We start from the raw sequence: 27,889 nt of genomic DNA, 5'->3' as shown, positions 1-27,889 counted from the left end.
TACACAGTTGTGAAGCAGTCATTTTACTAGTTTGTTTTTAGAGGTCATTTTAATGCAGATCTTAAGGGTTGCCTTGCTTGATCCTTTCTGGTGTTCAGGTGTTGGCAGCGCCCAGGCGGGGGACCTGGTGGCCCCCCAGGCCTCCTCCCTGTACCCATGGGTGTGCACAATGGCGTTGGTGAGAAAGAATGAGCTTAGGAGGTAGGCCTCTCCCCAGGTCCTGCCCCGACTGCGTTGGTGTCGGGTGGTCTGGGACGTGTCCTTGAACCTCTGTTCTCTCTGCCTCAAACCTGGGCCTGTTGGGACTCCCCCACCAGCCCACTGGCTTCTTTTCAGGACTTTGCCTTTATTCTTTTTTTTTTTTTTTAAATAAACCAGATTCTTTTTTTTTAAAGATTTTATTTATTTATTTTTAGAGAGGGAAGGGAGGGGGGAAGAGAGAGAGAGAGAAACATCAATGTGCGGTTGCTGGGGGCCATGGTCTGCAACCCTGGCATGTGCCCTGACTGGGAATCGAACCTGCGATGCTTTGGTTCGCAGCCTGCGCTCAATTCACCCTTATTCTTTTAGAGGCAGATGTGAGGTAGGAATGAGCAACATGGAAGAGGCTCCTAGGATGGAATAGCACCAATGATAAGTATCTGGATTTTGTACAAAAAAATGATAAAGAAAATGTAAAACTTCTGTTACCACCTATTGGGAAGTTTTGTGTAAATTAACTACAAATGAAGAGTAAGTACAGACTATTGTATAAACACTTTTTTTTAAAAGAAATATTTATTTATTTTTAGAGAGGGGAAGCGGAGAAAGAGGGAGGAAAACATTGGTGTGAGAGAGCAACACTGATCGGTTGCTTCTTATATGCTGCTGACCAGGGACCAAGCCTGTGCCCTGACCGGGAATTGAACACGCGACCGACCCCTCACTCTGCTGGAGGATGCCCAACCCATTGAGCCACACTGGTCAGGGATGCACAGAGTCTCTGAAATTGACAAGTTGAAGTGATTTTCATTCCCTGTGCAGGCTGTTCTTACAATGCCGTAGTTGTTTTCCCGTTTTCCTGGGCATCCTAGCTCCCTTCCCAGCACCCCGGGATGTTCCCCCAGGGGCTTCATCTCTGCCTTCCACAGTCTGGCTCTTTCCAGCCCTCCCCCGGGATGCTTGCTTTATTGTCTCCGTAACATTCCTCCTTCGTCCAGTCCTGTCCAGTGACCGAACCTTGTACTTTGAGTGGTGGTCGCTGGAGCCCGTGGCTCATTCCCATCTTCCGGTCCTCAGTTCCCGGGAAGCTCCTCCAGCACGTGTCCCTGCAGATGCCCGGTCCCCTCCTTCCACATCACCGCCCCGCCCTCTGCCCTCCTGACGCTGCCCAAGTGATAAAGATTGGACCGTGGTGATAGCTCTCATTTCCACGTGAATGTTTTCCTGAGCTTATTCCTTAAACGTTTCATCTTTTGGCTTTTTCCTTCTTTTTCATAGCACTGAATAGCAATGCTTTTTAATCTGGGCTGCTCCTCAAAAACAGTGGTGCCCGGAGCCCAGCCACCCGGGGGTTATCCCCGTGCCGTGGGGCTCAGAATGCTGGTCCACTGCCTCTCTGCGGTGGGCATCTCCTGTAGTCATGGCTGTGAATACACTCAGAACCCTGAGCGCTCTACTGCAGCCTGGATTTGCGTTTACTTATTACGTGTGTAGAGAAGAGTGCCTTATTTATGCCCCGTAGTTAGTGCAGATTTCAACGGTTAAAACTGAGCCACTTCTCTCTCATTTCCATTGCTTCCAGTTTGGTCTAAAATGTGTTAAGTACTCTGCGGCCCGAGTCTTGGGGTAGGGTTCTCATCCTTTATTGGTGGGGGTGCTCTTGGCAAAGGCCTCCTAAGTTATTTTCTCTCTTTCTGGTTTCTCCCTCTGCCTCCATCCATTGCATGAACACCAAGTTTGTGTCTTGGGGAGAAATTAGGCACTTCCGTGGGGTCACGAGGAAAGCATTCCAAGGACTCATGCACGGGAGATGGTGGTGTGACAAAATGGAAGTAGACACTGTCCCCTGGGTTCCCAATGTGCCATCTCCCTCCGTCCTGCTGTGGGATAAGTCCAACCGTGTCTTTACCAAGGCTGGAACAAAATCCAGTGTCCAGAGTTTCTGCTTCATATTAAAGCTCAGTCTTGTGGAGCCCACATAGTCTGCTGTGGGCCCTGGTAGCTGCTGGACCTGCACGGTCTGGTGGTCCGGGCAAGAGAGAACATGCAAGCACATGGGGCAAGTGTGTTCCCGGGTGGGAGAGAGGGGGAGAGAGCTCATGCGTGTGTGCCAGCACTTCTCTATTCTTCTGGGATCATACTAGTGTGGGTTTGGGAAGGACCAGGTGCTTTTTCTAAGGAACCAGTCAACTGCCCACGTTTCTGTGGGCTTTTGATCGGTCCACCCCCTGGTTAGACCGACAGGCCGGGCACCCCTCCTTCCACACTCTGGTACCAGAGCGGGGAGGTTAATCCCCTTGTCAGAGCAATGCTGTGACCCCCCGGGGTGTGAAACTGTAGCTTCCTGGGGGGGCAAAGAGGCTCCTGCTCCCCAGTGTATTAAGCTCAATGGCTAATTTCCATTGGTCCTTTTTCCTTTTAATAAATAGCTAACTATCAATGGTAACATTTGACGTAGGACGTGATCATTTGTTCTCTGGAGCACCTCGAGACTGCGTGAACTGTTAGAGCCCAGTGCCCACAGGCTGTGCAGTGTGCCTGCCGTTGCTTCCAGCCTGGCGTGGCCGTGTGGGGACCAGACTGAACCCCAGTACCAGGTCTCGGCCGGCCTCCTCTTACCCGAATGAGCAGAGGAGCCAGACCTTTCCATTTCCTTGTTGAAACCTCAGGGGCCCTGAACGTTTGTAGCCCACTTTTTAAGAAATGAAAAGGTTGCCCTGGCTGGTGTGGCTCAAAGGACTGAGCATGGGCTGTGAACCAAAGGGTCGTGGGTTCAATTCCCAGTCAGGGCTCATGCCTGGGTTGCGGGCCAGGTCTCTAGTAGGGGCCACGTGAGAGGCAACCACACATTGCTGTTTCTCTCCCTCTCTTTCCCTTTCCCTCTCTCTAGAAAATAAATAAATAAAATAATAAAATTAAAAGGTTTTTTATTGATTGATTTTTTTAAGAGAGAGAGCAAGGGAGAAAGACAGAAACACTGATTTGTGCCTCCACCCAGCTATGCATTTACCAGTTGCTTCTTGTATGTGCCCCGAACAGAGATCAAATCAGCAGCCTTGGCCTACGGGGCTGAGGCTCTAGCCAATGCAGCTGCCTGGCCAGGGCATAGCTCATTTTTTGCGAAGGAGCTCACTTCTCCCCCTGACAGTTGATAGTTTCGCCAAGATGCTTTTGTGCCAAGTGTGTACACGGCAGTTCCCCTGTTGGTGGTGTGAACAGATCTGTGGCTACTATGAAAACTGAGTTGGATACTGAATTGGTTTGGTCTTGTCACGGGTCACAAATTTAACTGCTTAAAACAACTCACGTATGCGCTCTGTCCTAGTTTGTATGGGTCAGGAGTCTGGCTGTGGCTTGGCTGGTCCTTGGCTTCGGGTCTCACAGAGTGCAGGTCGCGCTGCGCTTATACCCAGGGTCTCCCTGGTGTCCTGGTTGGCAGAGTCCAGTTTGTGTGGTTGGGACTGTCTTGGGCTCCTAGAGGCCACCCATCTCCACGGGCAGCCCATGGCAGGTCACAGCTGCGGAGAGTGGCTCTTCTGGATGGCCTCGCCCAGTGAGGCCCCCAGGGACAATCTTTCTCCTGATCAACTAGGGTGTGGGACCTCAATTATATAGGATCTTAACTATATATATAAATTATTTTTTATTGCCTTCTTTTATTTTATTTCTATTACTTTATTTTTGTTCAATTATAGTTGTCTGCAGTTACCCCCCACCACTCCCCCCCACCCCAGACATCCCCACGTCCCTCCGTTGCTTCCACACCTTCTTGGTTTTGTCCATGTGTCCTTTATAGTTGTTCCTGAAAACCCTGCCCCCTGCCCCCCACTATCCCCTCCCACCTGGTTACTGTCAGATTGTTCCTAATTGAAATGCTTTACCTTTGCCCTAGAGGGAAATAACTGAGTCACAGGGCGAAATGTCATTGTGTCCACCTGTCCCACCCACACTTGGGATTGTGTAGCATTCGTGGGCACCAGCGTGCCAGGGTTGTCTTAGAGTTTTGCCTACTCTGCATTCCTTTAAAAAATATTTTATTTATTTATTTATTTTTAGAGAGAGGGGAAGGGAGGGAGAAAGAGAGGGAGAGAAACATTAATGTGTGGTTGTCTCTTGCACGCTCCCTACTGGGGACCTGACCTGCAACCCAGGCATGTGTCCCAACCGGGAGTTGAACTGGCAACCCTTTGGTTTGCAGGCCAGCACTCAATCCACTGAGCCACACCAGCCAGGGACTACTCTGCATTCTTTGGATGAAAATGAGATGCTATAAAAATTCCTTATGCAGGTTAGGGACAAGACAACTGTAAAGGATTGGGGGAAAGTCTTGAAAGTCCAGAAGAATTTTGTGCTGTGATCGCTCATAGAGTGCCCTTCAGTTCTTTTTTTTTTTAATCCTCACCTGAGGTCTCACAGGTGAGATATGTTTATTGATTCTAGGGAGAGAGGAAGGGAGGGGGGAAGAGAGAGGAACATTGATATGAGAGAGAAACATTGACTGCTTACCTCCTGTCCATGCCCGGACCAGGAATTGAACCTGTACCTTTTTGGTGGTGTGGATGATGCTGCAACCCATCGAACCACCTGGTCAGGACTCACTTCTTTAAAGGAACTGAGACTGGAAACAGGGAATGTGTCACGAAGGTGGCATATGCTGGAGTGGTGACAGGGGACTAGTTAGGGGTCTCCTGAACCAAAAACAGGCCCCACATTTCACTAAAAGGTGGGCAGATAGATGTATCTCTTTCAGTGTGATGTGTTGCGTGAGTCGGGGGAGAGCTGCACCTGCAGTTTTTGGGATGGGCGCCTGCCTCCTCTGGGCGTCTGCCATTCCCCTGCCCCTGCTGGTTGCTTGCTCTCAGAATCCTCTCCTGCCTTTCAGATGGTGACAGGCAAGGGCAGTTTTGTTTATTGTGTTTCTTAAAAATGGTTTTGCTTTGGTTGATTTTAGAGAGGGGGAAGGGAGGAAGAAAGAGAGGGGGAGAAACATCGATGTCAGAGAGATAACAGTGATTGGTTACCCCTTGCACACGCCCTACTGGGACCCAAACCTGCAACCCAGGCATGTGCCCTGACTGGGAATCAAACTGTGACCTTCCGGTTAGCAGGGCGATGCCCAACCAACCGAGCCACACCAGCTGGGGCTTTTTTTTTTTCTTCTTTGAATATCAGTGTGGACTTAAATGTTTTTATTTACATTTGCTGTCCACCACAGTCGTTTTGTATCTGATACCCATAATTGTTCTAAATTTGGCCAGTAGACTCTCCAACAGGCTTTGACTAACTTTTTTGGTGCAAAAACGAGATCGTACAGGCTCGTTTTGTCTGGTCTGGTCCTCGGATCAGCCTGTTTTCCAAGGGCCCGGGTTTTACACAGAGGAAGTGGTCCTTGGGAACCAGTCTCTGGGTGTAGGGTACACTCATCCCAGTTAGTGCTGCTGGTTCCAGGGCAAGGGTGTCAGACACATTGTCACCAGGAGCCACATCAGCCTCGTCGTTGCCTTCAAAGGGCTGCATGTAACTTTAGGACTGTGCACATGTAACTACTCCTTAGCAGTTAAGCGGGAGCTCAGCGCTGCCGGGTAGAAACAAGGCGCCGGGCCGGATAAAACAAGGCGGGGGGCTAGATTTGGCCCATGGGCCTTGTGTTTGCCACCTGTGGGCTGGGTCCCTCCCAAAGACAGGGCGGGCAGATAGAGTCAAATACCAATCATACCAAGATTTCCAGTTCAGGTTGTTCTTAAAAAGGTCCTCGATTTGATCTCTTTTTCACTTAAAACCTCAGTTTCTAGTAACATCAACATACTTGATCATAAACATAGGTTTTGTTAGTTTAACATTGCTGTATCAGTATACACGAAATATGAAAAAGTTTTAATGGCAACACTGTGATTATCAATAAGACCAATGTGTACAGTTTAAGTTTTTTCCCTTGTATTTTATCTGACTAAAGATGTATAGTTCAAATATCTCTTGAAATACTTTTTTTTTTTGAGATTTTATTTATTTATTTTTAGAGAGGGGGAAGGGAGGGAGAAAGAGAGGCAGAGAAACATGAACTTGGCAGACAAACTTTCACCGGTTGCCTCTTGCACATGTCCCGACAGGAGACCAAACCTGCACCACCAGGCATGTGCCCTGACCGGGAATTGAACCCGTGACCTTTCGATTTGTGGGATGGTGCTCAGCCCACAGAGCTACGCTGGTCGGGCTGAAATACTGTTCTTTTTAGTAAACGCAGGTTTCTTTGCTTGTTACCAGTTGTAGGTTTTGCTTTTTTTTATGATTTAATTTGAACTTTTGAAAACGGTAATCATTTACTGTGTTCGAAGTAAAAAACGAAGGAGTTACATTCACAATCTTGTTTTCCTTCTTCTCTATTGCCTTCCACTCGCGTGTCCTTCTTGTGCCCCGCAGGCAATCACTGCTATTTGTTTCTGATTGGTCCTCCCACGGCACAGGCTTCCCGTGCGTTTTTCCCTTGTGCCTCACACAAACATTAGCATAGTGTAAGCATGGTTACGTACTCTGTGCCTTTTTCATGTAACTGCTTCTCTTGGGATACTTTTTTATTGGATGTTGAAGGGAAAAGGAGATTTTCTCTATGTCGCTATGTGAGCATGTCATTGTGAGTATGGTCACACTCTGTAAGCGTGTCTTCCTTGTCATTGCCAGCTCGCCTTCACGAGAGATGGGCTCTGTGGACTGTGGAATGAGATGGTTAAAGATGGAGAAATCGTCTACACCGGGGCAGAGTCACCCCCGACTGGAGACCTGCCCGCTAGAAAAGGTAAGGTTCTTTCACTGGTCCTGTTCATTGGTGAAGACATGCACAAGTTATGTTTTATAGATTTTTTTGGAATGTGCTATAGAAACAGGGGTGTCTGAAAATAACTCTTCGGAGTTTTGTTTCGCTTTGCTGGTGGTTATCTAAACATAGTTCGTGTTACAGCTGCTGGGGTTTTATCGTGCTGTGTGTATGGAAGGCCTTTTTGTGCAAAACCTTCTCACTGTGGTGTCCTTCCTCTGATGTCTCCTCTGCAACTTCTGGGAACATCAATTAATATTTCTTCTTTTAAGTTTTCTTTTTTAAAGAGGATTTATTTATATTTAGAGAGAGGGGAAGGGAGAAAGAGAGGGAGAGAAACATCAATGTGTGGTTGCCTCTCATGTGTCCCCACGTGGCCTGCAACCTAGGTATGTGCCCTGACTGGGAATTGAACTGGTGACCCTTTGGTTTGCAGGCCGGCACTCAGTTCACTGAGCCACACCAGCCAGGGCTTAAGTTTTCTTTTAAAGATTTTATTTATTTAGAGAGTGGGGAAGGGAGGGCGAAAAACATCAATGTGTGGTTGCCTCACACAAGCTCCCAGCTGGGGACCTGGCCTGCAACCCAGGTCTGTGCCCTGACTGGGAATTGAACCATTGACCTTTCAGTTTGTGGGATGACACCCAACCCAACTGAGATACACCAGTCAGGGCTTCTCTTTTAAGTTTTGAAAGTATGTCTTGCCTTGGCTAGCCATAAATAGTGATTTTTAAAAAATCATCACCTGAGGATATGCTTAGAGAGAAAAGGAGAGGGAGAGATGGGTGGGGGGAGAGAGAGAGGAAAAAACAGAAACTGATCCGTTGCCTCCCGTATGCACCTTAACCGTGGATCAAACTAGCAACCTAGGCATGTGCCCTGACTAGGAATCGAACCCACAGACTTTTGGCATATGGGACGATGCTCCAAGCAACCGGGCCACCTGTCCAAGGCAAATAGTAATTGTTAAAAATTATTTTTACTATTTAAAAAATTAAAAAATCTTTTCAGTTACAGTTGACATACAATAATCTATTAGCTTCAGGTGTACAAGGTAGTGATTAGACATTTATATAACTTATAAAGTGGTCACTCTGATATGTCCAGTCCCCATCTGACTCCATGTTTAACCAACAGCATGGTTATTCCAGTATCATCGACTACGTTCCCTATGTAGTTCTTTACGTCCCTGGGACTGTTGATGGGCAAATCGTGCATCTCAGTCCCTTCCCATTTTCACCCATCCCCCCAAACTCCCTCCTGTTCTCCCTTTTAAAAGATAAATAAATAAAGGAATTTTCAAGTCTGCTCCAACTACTTTTGCACTTTGTGTAATATGGGCCTTGAAGTGATCAAAAACAAGATAAGCTGGTTTTTTAAGTACCTGGGGCTGCCCATGTATTATGCCCATCCTTATTTTTCCCTCAAAAATTTGAGCAAAAAAGTACACATTATACATGGCAAAATATGGTACATTTGTCAAAACCTGTGGAATAGTAAACTTACAATACATGCATTTCATGATGCCTAAATTTCACCTTGAAGACAAAAAACTAAACTGAACTGGATCGGGTTAATTACATGCATGCAGTGTCTAGGGGAGCCGGGGTAAGCGGCGGGGATGGACAGACAGTTACAGAGCCAGGGCACCCTGAGACTCACCTAAGCACAGAGGAACTCGAAGGGGTGGGGTCTGGGGAGGGGGTGTGGCTGGGGAGGGGCGTGGCTTTTCACTGTGCGCGCGCCTCTCTGTGTTCTGGGTGTGTGGGAGTTTTCACAATGAAGCACCAGGGAAAAAAGGGGTAACTCTGATAGACATTGTAAATGAGAAGCTACACTACTGTTTTCCTGATGTATTTTCAAGTGGACACTATCTCAATTCATTCTACAAAGAGAAAAAGAACTACTTCGTAAGATAGTATTTGTATCCATCTTGACGACTTCCAAAAAGTGGGACTAACTAACACACTTCAGCGGTGGGTCTCAAGGGAGGCTTTTCAGAGTCTGCAGGTTGTGGGGGCAGGCACCCCTTTATCTTCAAGCCTCAACAGTGATTCTAATTCATGGCCAAAGTCTAGACCAACTGAAAGAGTGTCTCATAGAATTCTCCTAACTGCAAACGTAAGCAAGAGTATTCACTGCTACTTCCCTTCAGGGAGGACAAGACACAGTAAAATAGGGGACCAAGTCCCGCCCATGGCCCAAAGGCTTCCGAAAAGGAGAGTCATGCAGGAAAAATTTCAGAAACAATTATTTGTACTCAATCCTATAATAACCACTATTTATGGAACAAAATAAATGAACACACAAAACAGAAGTAAGACTCAGATACAGAGAAAAAAACTGACGAAACCAAAAAAATAATAAATCGTGACTCATGTCAATGTGGCATTCGCTTTATTCTGGTATCCTGACCCCCGCCCTGCGTGTCTCCGAGGGGGCCTGTGCTGTCTTCTGTGACGGCCACCCCGGCGTGGGTTCCTGCTGGGTGGTGTCCAGCTCCACCCGTTCACAGTCTACTTCTGGGAGAGTGGCTTGCAACCATTTGCACTTCCTGTGGGATCAACTTCCCTTTCTCTTTGCAATCACATGTAGAATTTTTCATTCCTACTCCGGAGGAATGACGCTCCCTCCCAGCAGTAAGCCTTCGTCTCTGCTCTGCTGCACACAGACAGGCAGGGGGGCGGGCTTGCAGTCTCACACCCTTCGCAGGGGAGCGGTTCTTATTCACACCCTCTGGAGGGGGGGTTGTGTTTGTTATTTGGAGGGAAAGCAGAGGAGGGACTAGGATGAAAGGCAGTGAGGAGGCTGTGGAAGATAGGCTCAGCTCACTGTTATTTTTGTCTGGGCCTGGCCTTGCGTGAAGAATGGAATGATCACGAGCTGCTGCGTTTATTGTAAACCTTCTCCGTGTGTGTGGAAACAATACTAGTCAATACCTGGCTTAGCTGCTGTATGTTGTCTTGAAAGTATTTTTCTAATTTTTCCTTTAAGCTTCAACCCTCTCAAGAAATAGAGGCCACAGCTTGCAAAAGAACAGGGAGAACAGCTAGAACCTGAAGTCAGGCCTCTTGAAGTTTTGTTGCTGTTTCTGTTAGAGTCAGTTTTATGTCTAGTCCTATTATACTACAAGTGCAGTTTATTGGTGTAGGGACTGACTTCATGAGGTTCCATGGAGCTTATTTTTGGTTTTATCTGACTTCATATAAGTGTGGTGATGGAACTTTTTTTTTCTTTTTTTTGGGGGGGTGGGGTGGGGAGAGTGCTAGTCAGCACTCTTGAGTTACGTGTATGAATTTTAAGAACTCAGATGAATTTTGGATTTGTTTTTGGATTGTGGATGTTTCCATCATATCCCAGGTCTCTCATGGGCAGTTTCCTGCTGGTTTCACAGTTTTCTTTGGAGCGTGTAAAACAAGCATTAAATGCGGCCTGTCCCCCAAGTAGCTCGTGATTGTTTGGGCATAAAAGGCAGCCCCTTACCAAGGTAGAGAACCGGGCTGTTACCAGCAGCCACCGCTGGAGGAGGTTGGGGGTGGGGTGTTTCCTGTGGTGGCGCTGAATTCAGTGAGTGCTGGCCTGGGCTTTTGTGAAGCTGGCGTGTGGGGTCACAAGGGAGAGATGGGCACAGCCACTCAGGGACACGACTGGGAAAGGCAGTCGGACACTTGGTATGCAGGGTGACAGGGAGCCGTGGGGGTTGAGGGGGAGCCGTAGAGGACGTTGGGCCAGACTGGAGGGAGGTGTGTCCCTGTGAGTTCCCCACTGCCCCGCTGCTTCTAGATCCTGCAGGACACGCCCCACATGCCACCTGTATACACTAGAGTCGGGAAGCACTGGGTGGAGGCCATAGGAGGTAGGATGAGCAGACCATGGGAGCTCAGAGAACCAAAATCTGACCCCTTAGCCCTCACACTGTGCTGCTCACCAGGGTCCCCTGGGGCACGTGGGCAGACCCCCAGGGCCAGCCCCACCCCAAGTGGGATTCTGTAGAGTGGGGCGGGGCCTGGGAATTCGCATGTCTAACCCTGCGCCCAGGCCTGCTTTTCAGAGAGTGCATCATGTACACTTGTGCAGCGGAGTTAGAGACCCAGAGGGAAGGAGCGCTGTTTCCTGTGCTCCTCAGAACACAGAACATTCAACACACCAACATATTCCACGCAAGTGGTCGCGGTTAGAATTCCCTCATGCGTTTGTTCTGGCCTCTGTAATTTTCATTGCACTGGGTCTTGAGTCCTTTATGGAACGCTTAACGTCCCCTGGGAGTCAGCCTGCCGGCAGCTTGAGGGGTGACCTCAGCTTCCGCAGGAGCCCCTTCCTGCAGGACGGAAGGGCCCGTGGGCCCCGGCCATTGTGTGTGTTTGCTGAAGCCCGATTTCTGGCCTTCAGCGTTAAGAGGAAGCAGGTGATAAGACTCCAGGCCCTGGTGAAGTGGCTATACTTAGCCACGGCATCGGGACTAAAAGGAGTACACCCCTCTGCCGGTGGGGGGCATTGCGGTTGCCCTGTGAGGGTTTGGTCCTGGCCCACCTGGGGGTTAAAATGCAGCGCAGGCAACGGGGTCTGCACGCATCCTTGGGCCCTGTTCCGGTCCTGATGTTACAGAACAGGGCCAGACTGGTACGATATACTATTACCAAAGGGACCCCCCACTAGCTAAGCTATGCCCGCTGCCAGAGGAAAGTCGTCTCTTCATGTCAGAGATTTGTGGAAAGGAAAGGAAATGTTTATTTGAAGCTGTACAGACTTAGAGTAGTGACCCAATGTCTTAATTAAAATATTAAAGTCCTTTAGGATACCCACAGACGCCCACAGTCCTTCCTTCTCCCTCTGCCCTAACCTGGGGTACCGTGTCTCAGGAGAAGAAGCAGAAGTCCGTGATGCAGGCTCCTGGCACCATCAGCTGTGTCACCGCCACGATCTCCAGTTAATCCAAAGTCATGTGGCACCTTTTTGCCGGCACAGGTAACCAGGTTCTTGGTGATTGAGGAAAGGACAAAGAGTTGAACTGAACACCCAGACTTTTAGCATAAAGAGAGAAGATTTAATTAAGTGACAGTACACTCCCCAGAACGTGGGAGTGGGCCAACTCTGAGCAGAGATGGATCCCGTGGGCCGGAGGGCTTCTGTTCTTACAGGGTGGAAGCTTCCTGGCTAGTCTTTGGTGGGCTTCTATCGCGCATGTCCAAGGAGTTGCATTTCAAAGCTACTGCGCATGTGTAGCCTTCCATGATTTTCTTGATTGGCTACTGGAGGAGGAGGTCCCACAATGCTAATTTATTATAACAATATTATAATGAAGCAGGCCTCTTGTAGGTCTTTTGCGCAGGTGCATTCTTGAGTCACCATGATTCAGAGTTTTTCCAGAAAGCAGGAACAGTTAGTCTTAGAGGGTCTTTGTCTTGTAAGGATGTCCTTTATCTTAGCCCTGGGGCACCTCTGGAATTTCCTCCTTCCTGACTATCTCTTGCCTCAACTTCCCCCCGAGAGACACGGTTCTCAAAAATCTTTCTGGGGTTGTTGAAGGGTGAAGATCGTTCTTCTGTAACTTTTTCCGGCTTAGATTGGGCAGTCGTCCCTGCCTACCGAGAACCACGGAACTCTCGCCCTGTTCTATCTAGAGGCTGAAGAGGAACTCCTGAGGCCGCTGTAGGTGCTGTGTATTGGCCAGCTTCAACATCATTCTCAGGAATTGGTTGGAAACCTTGGAGCATCATCAATTTGATGTGGAACTGCCTAAGTCTAGAGGATACAAATTTATCAAGTAAATTAAATAAACAAGGTCCTAAAAGTAGTGAAAGCAGCAGTGTTATTAAGGGCCCTAAGAGGGGTAATAGCCATGTTAAGCTAGTGAACCAGGAGGTCAGGGTATCCCTTATTCCTTGGCCCTGTTGATTATATTTATGTAGCCACTCTGCCTGTTTGTAAGTTCTCCTTATGTTAGTTTCAGCCATCCCAGAGTTGCTTACATAGGTGCAGCAGGTTTCACTGATAACAGCACATACCCCACCTTGTTCTGCTAGAAGGTAGTCAAGGGCAAGGTGGTTATCCATGACTACATTTGCCAGTGAGTCTACTGATCTTAGGAGTCTAGCTAGAGTATCGGCAGTGTCTTTGGAGACTTATATAATCTTAGTGAGTTCCCTTAGAGTGGCCTCATGATAGGTGAAACCTCCCCAGGGGGCTGCAGCGGCTATAGTGGCAGGAGCTCCAGCCACTACTAGACCAAAAGCTCGTTTTTTTCTGCTGAGAGATGGACTCTCAGGACCCAGTGTTATGTTTATAATGGTAAGGTCTTGGGGTGCCAAGGTCCCTAAGGTACAGTCACCCCCATGTTTAGAGGTGCTGAGATGTATATAAGCAATAGCTCCTTGAAGTTCTGAATGATCCGTTAGCCAGTTATTGGGAGTCCCATACAGCCAGACGAGGCCCGGGGGGGCGGGTTGTGCAATGACTGTGGCATCAGTGGAATTGTATTTGTTAAGGAGGGCATATGGCAAGGGGGAAGGGCAGTCCTTAAATGGGCCTAAGTTATTTCCCTCATCTTCCCCTCCTGCAGGAGGTGGTAGACATTTTGCTAATACTCCTTGAAGGGATTGGTTCACTTTCCAAGTAACACATTTAAGAAGTGTCATTTGTATCTGCATTGTGAGTTTTGTCAAAGCAGCAATGGGTACTATGAGGAATACACTTAGGATCATAATTCAGGTAGCATGCTATATATGGCCAATTCAAAGATTTGAAAATTTCTCCCTCAGAAAGATTCTCTAGAAAGCTGGAACTTGAAAGAGAGGCCAGGACTTTAGATGAGTTCATGGCCCCTGATGAGTGTTATTATAACATGGGGTGCATCCCATCGTGCTGTCGCATTTAAGAGAGGTGCCAAAGTAATTAAATGGCTTTAATGCTAGTGGGGTCACACGGAAACACAGAGGAGGTTTCCGCTCCCATCTGATTCTTACAGAAAAAGAGGAACGCGTGTAATTGGTGGAGGAATTCAAAGCACTGATTAAGGATTCATTAGCTATTGGGCAGGCTTTTATAGGAGTATCATATCTGGAAGGAGTTTCCGGGTTAGGATGACATATCCAACATCGGGCCAGGTTTTCTCCTGCTGTTAAGGTTTGAGAAGTATTCACCAGAACATGTTCATCCCATTCCGTTATACAGGGTACAGGCGAGTAGAGAATGGTTAATGGAAACAACACAGACATTTTCATTTTGGACAATCATAGATATGATTCCACTCAGAAGGAAATAAATAAGCCTTTATGGAGAGGACCAGCACTAATAGTAAGTTTCCAAGAAGCGCAACTGTCCAGAACAAAGGCGATTTTAGTACATTGTCATCCACCATTACTTATCTTTTAGGGCTTCCTCCTTTCGAACAGGAACCTGAGGTCCTCCAGTGGCTCGCAGGTGTAGTCTGGGCTTTGGGTCTCCAGCTGGTCCTGAGTCAGGTTGGGATCAGTGAGAGCCAGTTTTATCCTGGAAATACGAACCCAACTATCGACCCCAAAAGTTTCACAGCCACAGGGATACTCAGGGCTACCTGGTCGGGCCCTTTCCGTTTAGGGTTGAGTTGGTCTGCTGGTGATCCCTCCTTCCAGGTTTTAAGGAGTACCCAGTCCCCCGGAGATATGGTACTTTGAAAATTCCCTTTTGGGCCTGGTAAAATTTATTTCCATATTCCTGTAAAGCTTTCTCCACTTGCCCTAAGTTTATTATACACTTAATTGCTTGATGGGTCTCTGCATCAAATATACATCTAGAGTCAAAAAGGGCCAGACATACAACATTTCAAATGGACTGAGCTTAGTATTGGCCTCAGGGGAGCCCCTAATTCTCATGAGGGCTACAGGTAGTAACTTAGCCCAGTTTTCAGAAGTCTCCTGACAAGGTTTTGCTAACGTCCTCTTTAAAGTTTGATTTGCCCGTTGTACCTTTCCAGAGGACTGTGGTCTCCAAGCAGGGTGAAGATGATATTTTATGCCTAGAGCTTCAGAAACTGCTTGAGTGATCCTAGAAGTGAAGGATGGCCCATTATCGCTCTGTAGGGCTCGTGGAAGACCAAACCTGGGTATTATTTCCTTTAGGAGAGCTTTGCTACTTCTGTGGCCTTCTCTGTCCTTGTTGGAAAGGCCTTAATCTATCCAGTAAAGGGATCTAGTAAGTATTTGTATCTTTTACAAGGAGGCATTTTGGTAAAATCAATCTCCCAGTCCTCTCCAGGACAGGTCCCTCTTCACTGAATAGGTTCCATCAGTGGGGGCAGGGATGGCTTTTGCCCAGGGTTGTTGTAGGCACAAGGAGTACAAGCCCAGCAAATACTCTATGGTGGTAGCTATTCCCCTACCTATGAATAGTTTATTAACCATTGTCGTAGCATCCCTTTCAATGTGGAAGGAGTCATGCAAAGCCTTTAAGGACTTCCATGGGTGGCCTGAGGAAGGAAGAGCCTCTGGCGGATATATATCCAGGGTCCTTCATGGATACCTCCTTGCTCCAAAGCCCAAGATATTTCCTCAGATGCATAGTTGGGCTTGATATCTGAGCCATTTACAGAGGGGAATGAGGCCGTTTGTCTGTCTGTCCCTGGTGCTGCTCTCTTTGCTTCTCGGCCTGCTCTCCTCTTTCCCTGAGAGATAGGGGACATACCCTTTTTGTGGCCTTTGCGATGCGGGACTGCCACCTGCTCAGGGAGCCTAACGGCTTCCAGCAGATTTGAGATTCCTGGTCCACGTTTAATGGGGGAATCCTTAGCGGTGAAGAGCCCTCTTTCTTTCCATCTGGCAGCGTGAGCACGCAGAACGAAGAAGGCATATTCGGAGTTTGTTTAGATATTGACCCTCCTTCCCTGTCCTAGGATGAGAGCTCGGGTGAGGACTACAATTGCAGCCTTTTGGGCCGAGGCCGAGGGTGGAAGGGGTCGTGCCTCGATGGTGTTGCATAAACTAACTACTGCATATCCTGCCTTTCGCTGCCCATTCTGTACAAAGCTGCTCCCATCAGTGAACTGTTCACTGTCAGAGTTTTTTAAGGGCTGGTCTGGCAAGTCAGTCCTGCCTGAGTAAGATTAGTAATGTCTGAGCAGGAATGGGTCAAGTGTGGGGATGACTCTGTAGACATTAGGGGGGCTGGATTTAGGGCGTTACAGGTCTTTACAGTTACTCCAGGATTGTCCAGAAGAAGAGCCTGATATTTGGTCAGTCTACTTCCTGTTAGCCAGAGGCACCCTTTCATTTCTAATACCCCTTGTACCCGATGTGGAGTCAAGACCTCTAGACCTTCCACCCGAGAGTTGGTTCAGCAGCTTCCTTGGTTAGCATGGCTGTGGCTGCAACTGCTCTTAGACACGGAGGCCGCCCGGTTGCTACAGTGTCCAGTTTTTTTGAGAAATATGCAGCCGGTTGAGGTTCATTCCCTAGTCGTTGGACTACGACCCCTAAAGCTCTTCCCTGCTTGTCTGCTATGTATAGAGAGAAAGGCTCGTTTAGGTTAGGGGTGCCCAAGGCTGGGGCTTCGACTAGGGTCTGCTTGATTTTATCAAAAGTCTGATCAAATTCCTTTTCCCATATAATGGGTTCAGTGTGTGGAACCTTAGTAGCTTCGTACAAAGGTTTGGCGATTAGCCCAAAGTTGGGGACCCAAATCCTACAGGATCCTGCCGTTCCTAGAAAGGAGCGAAGCTGCTGTTTAGTAGCAGGCGGAGTTAACTCAGTAATGGCTTTAATTCTCTCCTGTGATTATTGTCCACACCCAGGAGTCAAAATATACCCTGAATAATTTACTTTTTGTTTGGTAATCTGAGCCTTCTTCTTTGATACCCGATACCCTCTTTCAGCCAGGAAATTCAGAGTCTGGATGGTTTTGATCAGAAGCCTCCTTAGAGGGGCTGCAGATTAGTGTGTCATCTGCAGAGTGTAAAATGCTCCTCCTTGTAACTGTGAATCTCTAAGATCCTTTTCTAATACCCTAGCAAAGAGGTGGGGACTGTCACAAAACCCTTGTGGCAATACAGCCCAAGTAGATTGCTGATGTATCATCGTCTTTGGATCCCTTCACCCAAAAGCAAACAAATCCTGAGAGTCAGGATGCAAAGGGATGCAGAAGGAGGCATCTTTCAAATCTAACACTAAACACCACTGAGCATCATCGGGTACCCGTGAGAGCAAGGTGTAAGGGTTAGCTGCTATTGGATTTAAAGGGACTACTGCCTCATTGACTAACCTTAGATCCCAGACTAGCCTGTATTCTCCTGTAGGCTTCATCACTGGGAAGATGGGAGTGTTGCAAGGAGACTGACAAGGGACTATGAGCCCACGTTGTATAAATTTAGTGATGATGGGCTGCAACCCTTCCAGACCCTCTCGTTTAATAGGAACTGCTTCCTGTGAGGATAATCTGGCCAGGGTTTTAATTGGATTTTAACCGGATTTTAACCAATAACACAGTCTTTGCCCTTCCCGGAATCCCTGACTCCCAAACTAGTGGGTTGACTGCATCCAGAAACGAACTTGGGATTTCCTCTTGATTTCGGTGACTACCGATGATCATGACCTTACTTAACTCAAGTGGCGCTTCGGGGAACAACAAGATGGTTCCCATTCGAGCTAAAAGGTCCCGGCCTAACAGAGGAATAGGGCACTGAAGAACAATCAAAAGGGAGTGTTTGAATATTTGACTCTCAAATTGGCAAGTGACAGGGAATGTACAGAAATATGCCTTAAGATTTCCTTCGACCCCCATTACCTTAGCTGATTTGGAGGAAAGAGGTTCAGTGTAAGAGTTAAGGACAGAGTAAGTGGCCCCTGTATCAACAAGAAAGTTGATTTCCTTACCCACCACATCCAGAGTTACCTGGGGCTCCTCGGTAGAGATGGGAATACGAGTATTCCTTGGGGCTGGCCTGTTCCCTGGGCACCCTGAGTCCTCAAGAGTAGCCATGGCCTTGGGTGATGGCCCCTTTCCACTCTGGGAACGGGGACAGTCTACCTCCCAGTGCCAGGGATCAGCACTGAAGTTCTCGCATGGAGGACAGGGTCCCAGAGGTGGCCGAGTGCAGTTCTTTGCCCAGTGCCCGGGCACTTGCACCTAAAACAGGTCTGAGCCTTCAGAGGCCTCCCCGAGCTCCCCTGATGGGGCTGGTTTCTGCCAACAGCACAAGGCTAGTGCAAGGAGCTCTGCTTGCTTCTCCCTTTCCTTCTTTCCCTGTTTTCTTTGCTCCAAATCCCTGTTGTTAAAGACCAAAAAGGCGTATCACTAGGGGCATCTGTGGGCCCATATGTAATTTCTGAAGCTTCCCTCGAATATCAGGGGCAGAGTGCCTTATAAAATGCTGTCCTATCAAGATTCAACCCTCCGGGGATGATCGGTCCAAGTTTGTATATTTTCCGAAGGCTTCTACTAGTCTGTTTCTGAAAAGAGGTGGGTTACTTTCCTTGCCCTGGGTGATTTCCCTAATCCTTTTATAATTTACAGGTTTCTTGATGCAGTTTCTCATTCTTGCCAGTAGGCAATCTATCATTGCATCCCTACTCCGGATCCCCACCTGAGTATTGTATCCCCAGTCAGGTTCCTGGTCTGAGACGGCTTGGGTAGCAGGCTGGTTGGTGCCAGGGTCCTGGGTATGCAGCTGGTCTGCAGGTTCACGGGCCTCCTCCCAGATCCACTGTTTCTCATCTGGGGAACAGCAGGCAGTCAGAATTATGTACAAATCCCTCCATGACATACTAAAGGCTAAAGTAAGGTCTGGAAATCACTGGTGAAATGTGAAGCGTCCTCTGAAAAACTCCCTAGCCTGTCTTTGCATTGTTGTAAACCAGTTACAGAGAAGGGCACTTGTACCCTTATGGGGCCTTCGGCGCCTGCTACCTCCCATCAAGGGGAGGAATGTAGGAGTGGTAGGGAGATAAAAAGGGCCACTCCTAGTATGTCCTGCGGGGCTGGGTTTTTCCTCAGCTGGTGGCTTTAGGTTGTCCATAGTCTAAGATGGTGGAGAGGTCACTCCCTCTAAGGTAGGGGCAGAGGTACCAGAACCCTGGGGTTCCCTTAATCTCCCTCGAGAGACAGGTGGGGAGCTAAGGAGGGTATCTTCTGCTTGATCAAGACTGGGGCCTGTAGGTTCTGTCTGGGTGGAGCTGGAGCAAAACAAGGGATCTCAGTACAGAGCCATCAATGCCTGCACGTAAGGAATTTCAGACCATTCACCTTCCCTGCGGCAGAACAGATCTAACTGTAGGATAGTATTATAATTCCTGCTCCCATTCTCAGGCCATATCTCTCCACCCCCTAATTTATATTGGGGCCACACCATGTTACAAAAGAAAACTAATGTCTTCCTTTTTAAATATTTTGGGTCAAATTTATCCCAGTTGCTAAGAATGCAACCCAACGGTGATTTGGAAGGGAAGGAAGCTGTGGTTCCCATCTCGACTGCAGTGATCCTAAAGGGAAGGGAAAAAAACACACAAGGATACTCCTTTGCAATCTAGAGGCGTCCCTCTTGCTTACCTCAGGAGGTTTCCTAGTGGGCCATGGGCATCCTCTGGGATCCCACCGACCTACCAGACGTCTCTGGAGAAAGAAATCCTAGTGAGGGTTGGTCGACAGAAATCTAAAAGACTTGAGAGGATCACCACAGTCTACTTGTTTCTTTTTCTGTGTTTAATTCAGAGGTTTTATGTTCCCTGGACACCATTTGCAGAATTCATGGTTCTACTGAGTGTCCGGGCTGCAAAGAACTGTTGGGAAGGAACCCGTCCAGCATTCTTGAGCAACTGCCTGTAATCCTGACAACCCCAGACTCTACCCTTGTGGCCCGAGTACATTGCCATTTCTGTATTCTCCATCTCCGGAGACCCTCATTGTCCTGTAAGCTTTCAGGTCTGGGGCAAAGGAAGTATCTTATTAGAAAAGTAGTTTCTGGCCCTGTAAACCATCAAGAGGGGCACCAAGATGGTCTTATTATAAAATGACTCTTTTCCAAATCACAAAGAAGACCTTCAAGTATTCTGTCTGATTTTCCAGAGCTTTAAGAAATTGTACCTGAATCTGAAATTTCCCCAGAAAGGACCTCAAGAGTTATCTAGAGCTATCTCAAGAGTCTGGGTTTAAATCTACCTCCCCTTCATACTGGAGGCAGATCTCCTAGAGGGATGATGGACCTAGAGGGGAAATTAAAATACCCCGATAGGGGCAAGTAAACCACCTTAGAATTCCAAATTCAACCAATTGGGTCAGAGTGGCTCCACAAGGCCATTTTGGTAACAAATGACCAGCAGGCGCCTTTGTGCGGTTCTGAGCGATGTTGCTGCTGACAGTGCTGGTATATACATTCCAGAGATGGGAGTGGCTCATTCCTGCAGCTATACTTAGTGATGGGATTATCAGTGACCCCGAGGTAGATATTGTGGGTACAAAGACAGCAGGAACCCTTCGTACACAAAAGGCAAGTGGGATACAAGCGCAGGTATAAAGGCCAAAAGTCAGCCGGGGAGTTCGAGCATAGAAGACTATCTGTGGGCCTGACGAGGAGACTACAAAAGGAAGTCATAGCGCAGGCGAGGTGGTGACCGATATCCTGCATGGAAGGGAGCGGCCTTGGGGTGGGACGGTGTCTCGTGGCTTTCACAGTGTGCCTGATCGGTGTGCGGACATTTTCCTGTACCTGGCCAGGGCTAAGGCTGACCCCATTCCGCACCCAAGTTACCCTATCACAGGCGTCTTGAAGCGGCAGTCACCCTTGTGGCTTTTAACTGCCCGACCCGTGTCCGCAATTGAGCGGCCGACCTTCCATCAGGGAACATCAGACTCCCCGAAACAGATGGCAACGGAAAGGGGCATTCTGGGTGTCAGAGCAGCAAAGGGGACTTACCACTCTGGCGTCTTCTCCTGGCTGGGTCGCCAAAAAACTGTCACTGGTGGGCACAGGGCGCCAGGTTCTTGCTGATCGAGGACAAAGAGTTGAACTGAACACCCAGACTTTATAGCATAAAGAAAGAGAGAAGACTTATTAAGCGATGGTACACTCCACAGAGCATGGGAACGGGCCAACTCTGAGCAGAAATGGATCCCGTGGTCTGGAGGGCTTCTGTTCTTATAGGGCGGAAGCTTCCTGGCTAGTCTTTGGCGGGCCTCTGTTGCGCATGTACAACTAGTTGCATTTCAAAGCTACTGCGCATGTGTGGTCTCCCATGATTTTCTTGATTGGCTACTGGAGAAGGAGATCCCAAATGTTAATTTATTATTATAACGATATTATAATGAAGTAGGGGTCGTGTGGGTCTTCTGCGCAGGTGCGTTCATGAGTCACCATGATTCAGTGTTTTTCCAGAAAGCCAGAACAGCCAGTGTTAGAGGGTCTTTGTCTTGTGGGGATGTCCTTTATCCTAGCCCTGGGGCACTTTTGGAGTTTTCTCCTTCCTGACTACCTCCTGCCTCATTCTCATGGCCCACCAGCAAGAGTCCTTTTGCCCCTTTTTTTCCAGGCACAGTCTCTCCTGCTTCCTAAGTCACGTGGCAAAAGGGAGCACCCCAAAGCTGTGTGGTTCTCTCCTAGCAAAGCTGCGGGGGTCCCCACTTTGCCAAAACCGAGTGGTTATCCTCTCCACTGCCACAGCCACGTGGTCCTCTCTTCGCATGGCTGCCGAGTCTGGGTTTAAATCCCCGAGCCAACCTTCCTCTGTACCCCCATTTCCGACTCCTCCCACAATCAGTTACACCTGCCAGCATTTCTATGTTATTCCAAGTTTACTGGGCTGCCATCGTGAGTCTGGGCAGGGGTGGCCCCATGTCATGGAGCCAGTCTTCTCCAAGCTCTCACATAGGCTCTGTAACCAGGGGGACCTGCCCCCCAGTTACATCTTGGATGGAAGTCACTTCCATCCCCCAGGCTCAAAGCATGGCCACACTATTTAACATATCTATGCAACCAGTTAAAGGTTACAGATATGTTAAATGACCATGCCAGAGGTTAGCTGCAAAGCTGTGGCTGGACAAAACAGCTCTGCATGTTCCTGCTCCATGTGTCCCTTCCCCCAACTCACACCTGTGATGGGGGGAAGGGGTGAGGACATCCTATATATCTTTTTAGTATTTCCTGGACACCTTGAGTTCTGGACCCCATTCCAAATCTCTATTTGGGGTCCCGCCTCTGGGCTGCACCCTGTTACACTGGGACCTGCAGTGTGTTTGCGTAAATAACATCCTTCTTGTGTGAAGTGAATCTGGGGAGCGTTAATTTTGTCCTGACAATTCGCTGGCTCCTCCCCCCCTTGTGGGCCCGAAGCACAGGGAAGCGCTAATGAAGGCGGTGAGCCGATGAAGAAACAGGGGCACCTAACTCGACCGCATTTTATTTCCAGCCCTCCTGTCTGTGGCGTTGCATTGTGAGTCCCACGGTGTGGGAGCCAGCGTCTGTTGTTTCCGTCATCCTGGAAGGACCAGAGACCCACTGGGTGTAAAAACACTGTGACAGCTTTTGCCCTGGCTGGGTGGCTTGGTTGGAGCGTCGTCCCGCACACCAAAAGGTCATGGGTTCGATCCCCGGTCAGGGCACATACGGGAGGCAACTGGTCCCTGCTTCTCTCTCACATCATTTTTTTCCCCTCTCCCTCTTTTTCCCTTCCTCTCTTTCTAAAATCAATAAATATATATCCTTGGGTGGGGATTAAAAAAAAAAACCTCCTTGCCAGTTTTGTAGTTCAGAATTTCGGGCCCAATCTTGGGAAGAAGGCTTCAGACAGCTTCCAGAGGAGGCTGAGGAGGGTGGCCGTCCCGAGGCTTGTCCAGGGTTCCATGTCACACACAGGAAGCTCAGCCTGGTGGTAAATGCTCACACTTTTGTGTATTGATCAACTTTGTCAATTCTGACACATTTTGGCAGGTTTTGTAATCCAAGGCAGATAAAGGTCACTTTCCCTCCAGACTTCTAGGATTTATTGTAATATAACTGTGTTCACTTGTCTCTTACCATCTACTTTCCTGTTTTGACATAACTAGACCTTTTCTTTTTTTTTTTTAAGTTATTTATTTATTTTTAGAGAGGGGAAGGGAGAGGGAAAGAGGGAGAGAAACATCAGTGTGTGGGCACCTCTCGTGCGCCCTCTACTGGGGACCTGGCCCGTAACCAAGGTATGTGACCTGACTAGGAATTGAACCAATGACCTCTTGGTTCTCAGGTCCGAGCTCAGTCCACTAAGCCACACCAGCCAGGGCTCAAGAGTTTTTATAACTTAATATCCAGCCTCATTCCCCTCTCTGGAGGTCAGGGATGGGGCTCATAGGTCTCACCCACTTGTCACTGCGTGGTCTTCCTGGGGATCAGCCCACACCTTGAAGCCAGGTAGAGGCCCCACTCTGAGTCAGCGCATCACATAAACACAGAACGGGTAGAGTGGGGGTCCCTCTGCGCAACCAAAGACACTCCTGGTCTCAGTAAACCCCAAGGGCTTAGGAGCTCTGCCTGGAACCTGGGACAGCAGTAAATATATCTTTTTATTACACCACAGGGATCAAAGGGGGAAGTAGCCCTCCTAGCCAGATGGGCCGGTTTGCTGGAGTGTCGTCCTAGGCGCGGGTTTGTTCCCCAGTTGTGGTGGGCACAGGAGGCCCGATCGATGCGTCTCTCTCAGATCGCTGTTCCTCTGTCTCTCTGTTTCTGGGGTGAGGACGAAAACAAAAAGTGGGAAGTAGGTGTTGGGGCATTTTAGCGGACATCTGGAGCCCACATTTTTTTTATTGGCGCCCTGTGTTGCATATTTAAGGAGCAAGAATGTGCTCTGTAAAAGGGGTGGAGAGTTGTGTTTGCATCTTGGGAGAACCTGACCTTGACGTTGGAGCTGGGGTTCTCCCTCAGCATTTGCTGAGGATTTCACAGATCAGCGGTCGATTCAATCAGTTAATACTGGGCCAGTGTCTTCAAGTGAACAAAGATTGGTGCCCCGTTTTCAAGCTGCACTTTAGAACAACTCCATGTAAAAAAGTTTGTCAGAATTTTATAATTCAACGAGACTGACTATAACCTTACATCTTCACAGTCTGACCCATGTGAAAGCCAGGTTACTTATGAAGTGGAAAGTTTAGCAAATCCAGATTAACTAGACTCTTCTTGAGAAGGCAAACGTGTGTGCTGTGCGGGAGGCCGCACGGCTAGCGCTTCAGGACCCAGAGCCGCTCTGAGCAGAGTTGCCGAGCCAGCCTGCCGTTCCTGAGTTCTCCGAGGGTTCGCCTGGATTGTGTGGATTCAGATTCTACCTGTAACAGTGCTTCTAGGCTAGCAGTTTCTGAGAGACTTTTCTTTCTGCTAACTTTACTGAAGATGCAGCTGACACACAGCCTTATGCAGGTCTAGCGGCTACAGCAGGATCGCATACGTGCACGTGCTGTGGAACGACCACAACAGGGTTAGTTAACTACCATCCTTGACGTCATACGGTTATTTCTGTGTGTGGGGTGAGAACATCTGAGATTTCTCTTAGCCCCTTTCCAGGGTAGAGTGCAGTGTTGTCACCTGTAGCCACCGAGCTGTGCGTTAGGTCCCCACTTCTCATCCTCCTGTAGCTGGAAGTCGTGCGCTGTGGCCCCGCCCTCCCGTTTCCCCATCCCCCGCCACTGCCTCCAGCCCCTGGCGTCACCAGTCTACTCTCTCTAAGTCTGGGTTTTTTAGATCACACATACGCATGGGTCCCATGGTAATTTTCTCTGTCCGACCTATTTCATTTTATAATTTCCTCATCACCCATGCTACAGTGAACGGCAGGATTTCCTTCTTTTTTATGACTGAATCCCCAGTGTGTGCGTGTGCCGCACACGTACAATGGAATGTTTCATAAATACAGCTCACACTGCATTTAGTCATCTGTTCGCGGACACCCACCCTGTTTCCGTGGCTTGGCTATTGTGAATAATGCCGCAGTGGATACTGGGGTGCAGGTATAGTTCCGAGTTAGTGTTTCATTTTGTTCGGATGTTGACCCAGCAGTGGGAGCGCTGGGTCAGCCGGTTGTTCTGTGTTTGATTGTGAGAGGAGGCGCCACACTGTTTGCCACAGTGGCTGCACCAATGCTCAGTCACGCCAACAGTGCACGAGGGTTCCCTTTATGAGAGGCGACCCCCTGCCCCCAGAAGGGCTGGCTGTTATTTAAAGTCTTAGAAGTTTCTTTTCTGTGGATTTTGGAGTTCCGTGTTATAAGATTATATAAGCCCCAGTTCTTGTTTTTTTTTTTAAGATTTTATTTATTTTATTTTTAGACAAAATTTGGTTTGCAGTTGAGTGCTGGCCTGCAAACCAAAGGGTCGCAGGTTCAATTCCCAGTCAGGGCACATGCCTGGATTGCAGGCCAGGTGCCCAGTAGGGGGGTGCGCAAGAGGCAACCATACATTGCTTTCTCTCCCTCTCTTTCTCCTCCCTTACCCTCTTTCTAAAAATAAATAAATAAAATCTTTAAAAATGTTTTAAAATAACAAACAAATTTTGCATGGCTATAATTATAATTTTTCTGGGAAAACTATCTATTGGTGTGATTGCAGGGTCACATGGTGTATGTCTCACTTTATACAAAACTGCCCAGCTGTTTCCGAGGCGGCTTTATGATGTTAGCTCCCACCAGCAGTGCGTCCGGACCCGCTGGCCCCTATCCTGTCTGGCACTTGGCGTTCCCACTGTTTCTTATTTTAGCCAATCTTATAACACATTGTATGCAGGAAACGTATTTATACGTTTTATGGTGACCGGTAGTAGAGTGCGAGATAAAAACTACCTGCAAACAATGTGATAAGTGTGTAGAGGGATGTCACCATGGTTTTAACTTGCGTTTCCTTAATGGCTAACGGTGTTGAATACGTTTTCATGTGGTTATACGCCACTCTTGTAGCCTCTAGGATGAAGTTTCTGTTTAGATCCTTTTATTCATTGGTTAATTAGGTCGTTTGTTTTCTTTTTGTACAGCCTTGATAATTCCTTATACTTTATATTCTCATTACAGGTCTTTTGTCAGACATGTGATTTGTATCTCGGTTTTTTGTTCTCTCAGCAGTGCCTTCTACCATTTTTTTCTTCCACGGGTTGTGCTTTTGGTCTTACTGTGTGTTTTTGCCTAGTGCTTGGTGGCGGATTTTCTCCTATGTTTTCAGGAGTTTCCTAACATTTGTCCGTTGTTGGTTTCATGTATTTTTAGATACTCCTTACTGTTTGTAGTATGATACAATTTCTTCCACAGACTTAGATGTATATTTCTAATTGTGTCATTCAGAAAATAATTGATATAGTAAGAGCCTTCTGTAGGATGGGACAAGGTTACACTTCAAGGTTAAGGTTAGTTCTTCACTTGTCATGCAAATGGTTTCATGACATTTATTCTTCACTGAAACTTTCGATTGCCAGTGTCCTAAGTCAGGATTCTCCGCTTTTCTTTTGTGCTGGGGGCTCTGGAACACGCTCTGTCCACGGTGGGGCGCTGTGAGCAGTGGTGTTCTGTTGGTAGTGGAGCAGGGCAGGGTTCAGAGTTAAAACGATTTCCCCCGGACATGTAAGACTTTGGGAGTCCTTGGATAAAAGCAGTTAATGTGCAATTCAAGTTTGTAATCACCAAAGACTAAGATGCTGAGCTGTGAAATGGAGCTGGAAATTGATGAATATTTTGGAAGATATGCTTCAAAGAAGAACTTGAGTGCTATATTGATTTCTTCATTAAAAGGGTTACCCGGCTATTCATTTCTTGTTAATTGCAGTGTACCTGTTGCGGTGGTAAATCATGTAATTAAAAAAAGATCATCAGACCTTCAGCAAATGATCCATGCTGTAACTTACTTAACCTTTGCATTTCTGGGAGAGACATTTGCCAAGAGACTGACATGTGATGTTACATTTTGCAAAACAAGTTACAAATTTAAGAAAATATTTTTAATGTTTCAGATGATGGCGTTGATACTCAGAGTGGGACTAAGAAAGAGGACCTGAATGACAAAGAAAAGAAGGATGAAGACGAAGCACCCCCGCCTGTGTACCGGTCCAAGTCCATCCTCGAGAGCTGGGTGTGGGGCAAGCAGCCAGGTGCGGCGGCCCGAGCGTCTGCTGCTTTGGAGAGCCGGGTCTGGCTCTCCCTCTCTAGATATACACCAGAGATGGCGTTTTTTTCTTTTTATTTCATCATGGGGTTTTAAAGAATTCAAGTTCAAATTTGTTTACATTGTGGTAAACTATACATGATATACAACTCACGGTTTCAGCCATTTAAACATTTTTTTTTAATTGGTAAAGATTTTTAAACCCCAGCTGGTATGGCTCAGTGGTTGAGTGCCAGCTTGTGAATCAGTGGGTGGCTGGTTTGATCCCCAGTCAGGGCACATGCCTGGGTTGTGGGCCAGGTCCCCAATAGGGGGCGCATGAAAGACAACCACACATTGATGTTTCTCTCCCCCTATCCCTCCCTTCCCCTCTTTAAATAAATATATAAAATCTTTTAAAAAAGGATTTTTAAAATGTATTTTTAGAAAGAGGGGAAGAGAGGGAGAAAGAACAGGTGAGAGAAACATCAATCGATTGCCTGCCGCTCATTGGGGAGCTGGCCCACCACAGCATGTGCCCTGACCAGGAATCGCTCTGGTGCCCTTTCAGTTTGCGGGAAGATGCCCAACCCACTGAGCCACAGCAGCCAGGGCACACTTTCAGCCGTCTTTAGTGTGTAGTTCAGCGTCAGTAAGTAAATTCACACCGTTACGCAAGCGTTACACCGTCCATCTCCAGAGTCTTTTCATCTTGCAAAACAGAAACACCATTCTCATTGAACCCTAACTCCACTTTGTTCTCTGCCCCTGACCCCTGGAAACCACAATTCTACTTGCATCTTTAGGATTTCGACTAGTCTAGTTCCCTATATA

General features: G+C 47.8%; 1 protein-coding gene across 4 annotated transcripts in view; it reads left to right on the top strand.

The window, feature by feature from the left end:
• HERC2 (HECT and RLD domain containing E3 ubiquitin protein ligase 2) overlaps window positions 1-27,889 on the top strand; it is a 198,849-nt gene that overhangs the window by 15,271 nt on the left and 155,689 nt on the right. For all 4 annotated transcript variants that reach the window (XM_045824954.1, XM_045824955.1, XM_045824952.1 and 1 more), the window contains exons 3-4: window positions 6,877-6,991; window positions 26,925-27,062. In XM_045824954.1, coding sequence (XP_045680910.1) covers window positions 6,877-6,991; window positions 26,925-27,062 — 253 coding nt within the window. The remainder of the gene's footprint in view (window positions 1-6,876; window positions 6,992-26,924; window positions 27,063-27,889) is intronic.

This window comes from Phyllostomus hastatus, unplaced genomic scaffold, assembly GCF_019186645.2.
Source record: "Phyllostomus hastatus isolate PE091 unplaced genomic scaffold, TTU_PhHast_1.1 phas_scaffold_555, whole genome shotgun sequence".
Taxonomy (NCBI): Eukaryota; Metazoa; Chordata; class Mammalia; order Chiroptera; family Phyllostomidae; genus Phyllostomus; species Phyllostomus hastatus.
This window is presented reverse-complemented; position numbering and strand designations above follow the sequence as displayed.